This window comes from Nicotiana tomentosiformis, chromosome 11, assembly GCF_000390325.3.
Source record: "Nicotiana tomentosiformis chromosome 11, ASM39032v3, whole genome shotgun sequence".
In the NCBI taxonomy this organism is placed as follows: domain Eukaryota; kingdom Viridiplantae; phylum Streptophyta; class Magnoliopsida; order Solanales; family Solanaceae; genus Nicotiana; species Nicotiana tomentosiformis.
The window spans coordinates 35,735,715-35,744,399 of record NC_090822.1 but is presented as its reverse complement, the minus strand read 5'-3'; the positions used below and the strand labels follow the sequence as shown (position 1 = coordinate 35,744,399).

At 36.9% G+C, this 8,685-nt stretch overlaps 1 protein-coding gene across 1 annotated transcript; it reads left to right on the top strand.

The window, feature by feature from the left end:
- The first annotated feature begins 3,132 nt into the window (after positions 1-3,132).
- LOC104110271 (uncharacterized) lies at positions 3,133-8,649 on the top strand. The gene is made up of 6 exons (XM_009619727.4): positions 3,133-3,994; positions 4,674-4,771; positions 6,274-6,298; positions 7,542-7,662; positions 7,747-7,881; positions 8,177-8,649. Exons 1-6 carry the CDS (start codon positions 3,547-3,549, stop codon positions 8,388-8,390), a joined length of 1,041 nt encoding a protein of 346 aa, XP_009618022.1. The 5' UTR covers positions 3,133-3,546; the 3' UTR covers positions 8,391-8,649.
- Positions 8,650-8,685: the final 36 nt, after the last annotated feature.

The window sequence follows — 8,685 nt, the reverse complement described above, 5'->3', positions numbered from 1 at the left end:
GGTATAATAACGTCAAAAAGGAAAGATATCTCAAATAATATCAAGTTCGGCCTCTTCACAATAAGAGAAGAAATAAGTACGCTTTTCAAGAATAATAGTTAAGGCATATATTATTCTACAGAAATCACTTAAATATGGTTTTATTAATTTAACGGTGATTTCAAGTTCAACACATCAAATAAAGACATTAAGTACCAATAAGCATGAAGGAAGAGACACATCTCGATACCTGCATGAAAAGTATGCATCCCAGAATCAACAATATCGTAATTAAATCAACAAGTATATCAAATCTCAGCATATATATGGTGCCTGTCACAATTTCCCTTCATTTCACACACATAACAACACTCAACACTTTATGGTGCCTAACACAAGTCCCTCACCAATCACATATATAACCCATGTGCATGCACCCACAAGTTATTACCTGACTCCGGAGAAGCGGGTCCTTGCCTAAGCGCTGATCAAATCTAAGTCAACGATTAATATCACTTAGCCCAATATGGGGCCTAGCGCATGCGTCACCTCACTATCAATGCCACTTAGCACAATGCAAGGCCTGACGTACGCATCACCTGACTATTAGTATCATATCGGCTCTATAGCCCAAGATTAGTCATCAACCTCTCAAGTCTCAAGTATTCACATCTCATAGTACTCAGCCCAAACTGTGTCACACATATAAGGGCATCAACAACATGTGGATAACATATAATGTGTGCCTAGAGACAGAGATATAATATGCAGATATAATATGACGACTGAGAATATGACTACAATTAAGGCGAACAACTTAATATAGCAAGATAGCCCTATCAAAAAGAGAAATTTGGGTTTTTGTGTTGGATTTTGAAAAGTGAATAATTGAGAATTGAACCCTAATTTTGTGAAACTAATATATTTGGATTTGTATTCAAATGGGTAGTCGGGTTTGTGAGTTTTATTTGATTTTGAAAAGCGGGTCCGGGTTGACTTTGTGTAGCTGAATAAAAATTAAAATTTTATTGTTTAGAATCGATTTCTATAGCCTTGTTTGACGTTATTGACTTATTTTTTGCTAGATTTAATCTGTTTGGAGGCCGATTTGAGAGGCAAGGGATTCTTGGAGTATTGATTCTCGCTTGTTCGAGGTAAGTATCTTAGCTAGGCTCGACTTGGAGGTATTTTCCCGTAGGCTATGATGTGTGCTATATGTTGGGATGACGCATATGCGTGCACCGTGGTTATTCATGATTCGAGTAGACTTTAGGAAATTATATGCCTCGCTTTTCTATCTTGCATCTTTGATACCGTATCTTCTCTACTTGTATGACTATGCGAGCTATTATTCATGTTAGAAATCATGTCTAGGTTATTGCTTATCTGTTCGTGACATGATACGACTATTTTTGCTATGTTGAGCTATTTGCTTTAGCCATAGTAATATTTTCATAACGTGTTATATCTCTATCTCTATGCACTCTTTATATGTTATCTCACATGTTGTTAGTGTCCTTTTGTGTGTGACATGGGTTTGAGCTGAGTTGTGGCCTGTTGGTATATTCCATGCGGTATTTTGATTGTGGTACTGTGAAATGTTGGCATATTGAGAATTGAGGAGATAGATGATTGATTTTGGACCATATAGCCATATTGAGCGGATTGATGACTGATCCTAGGCCATAGACCCGTGTTGGTATTGATTATTAGGTGACACTTGCATCAAAGTCCCATATTGGGCCGAGTGATATTGATCGTTGACTTTTGATCCGATCAGTGCTTGGGCTAGGATCTGCCCCTCCGGAGTCAAGTGATAACCCATGTTACTTTGGGCCTTGTGAGTGCATGCACACGATATGTGCTTAGTAAGAGACTTATGTCAGGCACCCGTACAATGCTGAGTGTGTGTACGTGATGATTCACGGGCGTTGCGCCATGTACTATGAGAGTGTTGAAAGTATAATTTCAGAGTACTTATGCCAGGCACTATGAATATGGTGAGATTATGTATACGTGATGTTTACACTGTGATGTTGTTGATTTGGCATATCTATTTGGCATGCAGACATATAGTATTTTCCTCTTGTTAATTGATATTTGATGTTTAGAGCTTGAAATCATAGTTATCTTGATGAATCCCTGTCTGTCTAGGCGATTTGTGTGGAAAAGTTGATGCCTTGACTGATATACCTGAAAAGCATACTTATTTCCCCTCTTATTGTGCTAGAGTTGAACCGTTATTACTTGAAGCTGCTTTCCCTTATATACCATTATTATGTTGCTATTGTTATTGTTGGTTGTTGAAAGTCAATATCGAACTTTGCCAAATCCAGTAACTATTTTTATCGAGGTTAGGCTTGCTACGTATTGAGTATATGAGATTAGCTGTACTCATACTATACTCTGCACTTTATGTGCAGATTCAAAAGTTGGATCTAGTTGAGCATTGTGAGCTGAGCTGTGCTATTGAGATCGAGGTGGAGCTACTTCCCGATCGCAGTCCCTGACGTCTCTTCCTATCTTTCATTACTGTTGTTGTTTCAGATAGTATTTTATATTAGCAGACTTGTATTCGTACTGAAGAGCTCATAATTCAATGTTACCAGTTTCTAGGAGCTGTGTAATGATTTGTTATTATCTATGCTTATATTCGACATTTAGTTTCATTTATCATTTATTTGCTACTATTTTCTGCAAGTGTTATGCTGCGCTTGCCTAGTAAGTGGAGTTAGGCGCCATCACAGTCGGTGGTGATTTTGGATCGTGACACACTCTTTTTCACTATATTAATCTCACTTTTTTTTTCATGCATTCTACAATACTTTTTCATAACACAATACAAGGAAGAAACACACTATTTATAGGTATAAAATTTCTTCCATAGAATAAATAACAACGAAGCGAGATAATGAAATTGTAGAACAGTGATTATAAAATTTAACTTTTAGTGGATAGAGTCGTCTGCTATGCATGATCAGGTGGAATAAGGGTGTTAAATTAAATTTATACGGTATTTGGTTGACAGAATAATTTAGGTCGCGTACCAAACGATCACTTCGAAATTTCTAAAGTGAATCGTAGCTAAAAAGCTACGGGGGACTTAGGTGCATTTGAATTCTTTTGGGGCCATTAGGTACACCATAGTATTAAAGAGCCGGTGCATTACACTGGATATTAGGGCTGAATGGTGAAGCGCCACCTTCTCTACCTGTAATTTTTGCAACTCCCTTGCCTTGTTCTTAGACCCCTGATTGAACATTACAAAATGGTTTCCTTCGGAGATCTATAGAATTTCATTTCCTCGTTTTTTCTTGGAGTTTAAAATATTCGTTTCTCACACTGGCATATTTTGATCCGGCTTTCACTTTTCCCTTTGCTCTTTCTTTGTCCAATCATATTATTAAAATAACAGATGTTCACAATCCATTAAAAGGACAGGGCCCTTTTGCATTTTAAGCTATGGGGCATTAAAAAAAAAAACACAATCAACCATTCTCTGCTTTTGTTTTTAACCTTCGTGGGTTCTTGCTAGATGTGTGGGAGGGCATTTTTTCCAGTATCGTTATGATAAGAAGGAGAAGTAATAATTGGATTCGTCCTTTAATGGCAATAGCATCAACCTTTTCTGTTGGCCCTAAAGATTTTCAGCTTTTGTCATGTGTAAAGTTTTTATCTAATGTTACTTCGTCCTCCATTGATCTAAATGGTGGTGGTGTAGGAAAATACCCTTTTAATAATGCGACGGCTCTTAGGCTTTGGGGCTGCTGTTCTTCTTCTTCTAATGATTCAAATACAAGTTGTAACAATAAGTATGTGAATGGGTTTCAGAGGGCACAGGCTTTTGCTCCATCTCTCCCTCTCTTGCTACATGATGATGCAGAGGGAGCTAGTACTAGTAATGCTACTAAGCCTTCTGATACTAACAGCAATACATCTAACAGAGGAAGCTGTGCTGGATTCTTTAACCAAGATTTACATGACAAAATTGTTGTGGCTGTTGATGTTGATGAAGGTATTTGAAAAAAAAAACTTCTCTCTTGTAATGCTAGATTGTAAGGATTGTGATGTGTGGGTTAGGCATCAGCTTGTGATGCCTCCAGCGCAGTGGTAAGAGCACATTATGTGATGTGTCGGTTAAGCGGATTTGAACCCTATAACAGAATTAGCTTGGTTTCTAAGTGGAGAAGGTAGAGGGGCTGACCCATTACCATTGGTCCTTGAGGATTTCTCGGTTATAAAATTCATTCCCTTGGTTTATGTGTGATGACAGACATTATGTAGGAAAGAGCCTTAGATGTCCAGGATCATTGCAGTCACTGCAACAAATCTCCCAAGCGTACCTTTTTTAAGACCGAGAAATCCGTTTGGGACCAACCCTTAGGACCAACGGCAACCTTTGAAACTCGCAAATAATATGTCGCCACTCATCAAAAGTACTGGGGGCAAGTCTTCTAAAAGTACTCTCATAATTTTTGTTGTATAGTTCTGTAATCATGCTTGTTATTTTGGGAATCACTGTCATTTGCAAAGTTGTTTGCCCTATTCACAGAATGTTAACTGTTTTGATCCCTCTATCATTATCTCTTACTTGTAATTCTCTCATCTTTTTTTAGTTGTGTTACTGTCTCTAATGTAAACTGATCGTGTCTGCACTTTCAGTATCCTTATTTTTTTTATTTGCTGGTTTGCAGTCCTTGGGAACTTTGTTTCTGCTCTCAACGAATTCATTGCAGATCGTTACTCATCATACCATTCGGTGTCTGAGTATCATGTATATGAATTTTTCAAGGTACCATGCTTGTCAACTTTGTTGCATATTGTTTGATGTCACATAATGGTTTTGGCTTTTGGTGCTTTTCTATGTTTTTTGCCTTTGACAACACTGGATATAAGACCAGTTTGGCCAAGTTATTAATGATCCAATTTATGAGATTTCTGTAACGGGCACCGCAAAGCAATTAATAGCATGAGAGACGGAAAATGAGGGTTTACCTCAGTTGGCAAAAATCAGACTGACTAACTGAAGATTTATACTACTAAATATTCTGTGCTTCATTTGGAATGAATTTACAAATATCTTCCACTAGTTTGATATCCAATTTAGTTCGACCTGGCACAATTTTTAGAAGAGTTGTAACGTGATATTTTTACTTTTGGTTATGGAAAATAGTCAATTTGTTTGTTTTTGTATTTTTCAAGAATAAAAATAAAGAAAGGTGGGAGTGCAAAATCTGCTTTTCCCTGATTAAAGAATAATGAAAACCCGGTACTAAAAATAATAAATCTTTTTATTCTTTGGTCACAGTTTGCAGTAAATTCGAAAAAGGAAAGTAGAACAATTCTTTTTCTAGGACTGATGGATGAGAAGATACTATAGCAAACTGAGGAGTGTTAAATTGAGAGTTCAATCCCATTTTCGATTCTGCTTTAATGATGGACTTGCTTCTCTCTCTTTCTCCCCCAATGCAAAATTGATAGATACAGGAATAAAGGAAGGCTAAAAAGGGTAATGAGATTTAAGGGGCTTATGTCAGTAGAAGAAGGGAATGACAGTTGAATAGCAATTCAACATGAGCACCGGAAGGGCGTTCAAGATGCTGGGCAGATACACTTAAGATGACAAAAACAGTGTTGGTAGTTGCTGGATTCTACTTGTTGTGATGGAGCAGCAAGGACAATTTCGATAGTGCGTCATATGTGAATGAGAATACACTACCTGTAACTGGACGTGAACGTGGTTGATAGTACTAAAATGGGTGATTTTGAACAGCAGAATTTGACCTATATAGGGAAACTTTTAGGAGTCTCTTGGGGTGGAAGTGAAGAGAGGGTAATGAGTCATGACAAATTGATGGGTGATGGATAGAAAACTGATGAAGAGAGCAACAAAAGGAGATCAAGTACAAGACAACAACGTGGGTTAAAACTACTAAAATGGGTTTAAATTATGCTAGTTGGAAAGTAAGCAAGAAAAGTAGATTGTGCTGCTAAGATGGTATATTTTGGTAGTTGGCTGATCTTGGGTTCCGTGCTCTTGTCGTTTTTGTAAATAAGCTTGTGTGCAAGTCTATTGTCTTTACTTGTAAATGGTCCTCCGCTTGAGTGCTAATTAGTATTAACAATTAATTCACTTTTACCTATCAAAAAATATTCAGTAAACATAGAAATGGTAGTGCAATGTACAAAAAGATGCCCTAACTGTGGAGGTATCACTTGTTTGGTTACCTTAGCATATCCCTTCTCCTGTAACTTTTGTGCTTTTCTAAGCTACCATTTCTCTAATCATTGCAGATATGGAAATGCTCAAGAGATGAAGGTATTATTGGGTCTTTCCTTTCAGTTGAGTTATTTAGGTATAGGCAAATATTCCAAGGTGTTTTTCCAGCTTTTGTTCTCTTTTTATTCATTCATTTTTAGAGTGGAGACATCAGGCATACTCTTCTTTTCTGATCTTCCTGATGAAGTAGATCTGACATAATTTCTCAAAGAAAAAAAGAAGATAAAGTACAGCTGATATCGGGGGTCAAGTTTAGCTTAAGTAAGATTAATTTTATATTGGTCATATATTTGTGACTAAGTTCCTTTCAGTTGAGTTATTTAGGTATAGGCAAATATTCCAAGGTGTTTTTCCAGCTTTTGTTCTCTTTTTATTCATTCATTTTTAGAGTGGAGACATCAGGCATACTCTTCTTTTCTGATCTTCCTGATGAAGTAGATCTGACATAATTTCTCAAAGAAAAAAAGAAGATAAAGTACAGCTGATATCGGGGGTCAAGTTTAGCTTAAGTAAGATTAATTTTATATTGGTCATATATTTGTGACTAAGTTCCTTTCAGCCCCCCCCCGCACAATTATGCTATTAGGACTGCTGTGACTGCAGTTCAATTTTCGAGTACAGTTACTCTTCTTTCTTTCTTCATCTTTTGGGCTAGTTGGCCCATCTCTTTTTCTGCAGTTTTTGCCTTCTCGTCTCTCTTCTCTTTTTCTTTGTCTTCTGCTTCTTTACTACTGCATCTTTTTGTCTTCTCGCATGCTTCTACTTCTGCTCTTCTTGCCTTTGTTCCTCTGGACAAGTATATCTTTTCTGTTGCTTTGCTAATGTATTGTTTTGCTGTTCCATTGTTTCCTGCTCCGTTACTGCTGCTGCTCTTCATTTTAATTTGGCATTTATCGTACTATGACTATGGAAACGACTTTAATTGGCAATTGAAATTGATAAAATTGGAATAAACCAACTGTTTGCTGTTTGTTTTTTAGTGAAGTAAAAATTAATAGGTGTTGATTGCTGCAATTGATTTAGACATATGGCATCACATTAATTTGATCTAGATGCTTGATGCATTCTTTTAGTTTACGGATGAGATATTTGTGCATCTTATACAAGGTTGTGCATTTCTTCTATTGGTGCTTTCTTTTCAGTAAATTGGTCCGCTCTTTCCATAAAAGCCCTTGAGACCTCGTTGCCTTTCCGCGTGTTACTTTTGTATGCAGTGGTTTGACCTGCACGACATCTGTGACTAAATGTTTCTGTTTTTAACCTTACATAATTATTTTGGCAGCTGATATCCGTGTCCATGAATTCTTCAAGACCTCTTATTTCAAGACCGGAATTCATCCAATTCCTGGTGCTCGACAGGCTCTTCAAAAGATGTCTAGATTCTGTAACCTGTCAATTGTAACGTACGTAGTTTGGTTGCTTCAATTAATTGTTAACTTCCACACTGAGTATTTGCTTGAGAACTAATTTGACCAATATTTTGATAGGTCCCGGCAAAACGCCATTAAAGATCACACAATTGAGTGGATTGAGAGGCATTATCCTGGATTGTTTCAGGATATGCACTTTGGCAATCACTTTGCATTGAATGGGCAGTCTATAGCTAAATCAGATATTTGCAGGTAATATCATCAGTCTCCTTTCGCGTTCTCTTTGTTCTATTTTTCTGCAAGGCCTTGCCATTTTCAGATAATGTCATAAAGCAGTAGATTGTCACCCCTCATTTTGGTATCTAGCTAGCTAGCTGACCATTGTCTATTGGCATAGAATATGGAATCTTTTGTATGTTAGCTGGTTGTACAAAGTTTGTTTATATTCCGGAATTTTTGTCTGACTCATTATAGTGTATTCTTGACCTGTGAAACTTTATAATTGTGTCACTGTTAGACTAACTTTTTAGATAACTGCGTCTGCTAGGTCATTGGGAGCAAATGTTTTGATTGATGACAATCCGAGGTATGCTATCGAGTGTGCGGAAGCTGGAATTAAGGTTCTTCTCTTTGATTATGAAAATTCATACCCATGGTCCAAGAGTGAGTCACTTAATGGGCATCCCATGGTTAAGAAAGTGCACAACTGGAGAGAAGTGGAGCATCAGTTAGTTTCATGGATAGTTCCCAGAAATTCCTGAAAAAATGTATGATTTGTATTCTATTTGACTTCATATATTAAACCAATCGTAAACCTGCTTGAAGGCGATCAAAAAGTGAAGCCTCAGCTATTAGAAGTTGGTAATCAGTAGAATAATTGTATTATCTTTTATTTTTTGTTCCATTTTGCCTTTCTACTCTGCACAGATATATAACTTTCCGAGTGTTAGTAATGACACTCCTTTATATACTTGCAACCCATAAAGGTATTCAATATTGCAAATTTATTTTCTAGTTGAATTATGTGCTACCGTTTTTGGTGATGGAAATGTTAGA

Coding starts and splice junctions, on each gene's coding strand:
- LOC104110271 (XM_009619727.4), top strand. CDS start 3,547: ATGATAAGAAGGAGAAGTAATAATTGGATTCGTCCTTTAATGGCAATA. Junction 4,772..6,273: donor ATGTATATGAATTTTTCAAG/GTACCATGCTTG, acceptor TAATCATTGCAG/ATATGGAAATGCTCAAGAGA. Junction 7,882..8,176: donor GCTAAATCAGATATTTGCAG/GTAATATCATCA, acceptor TGCGTCTGCTAG/GTCATTGGGAGCAAATGTTT.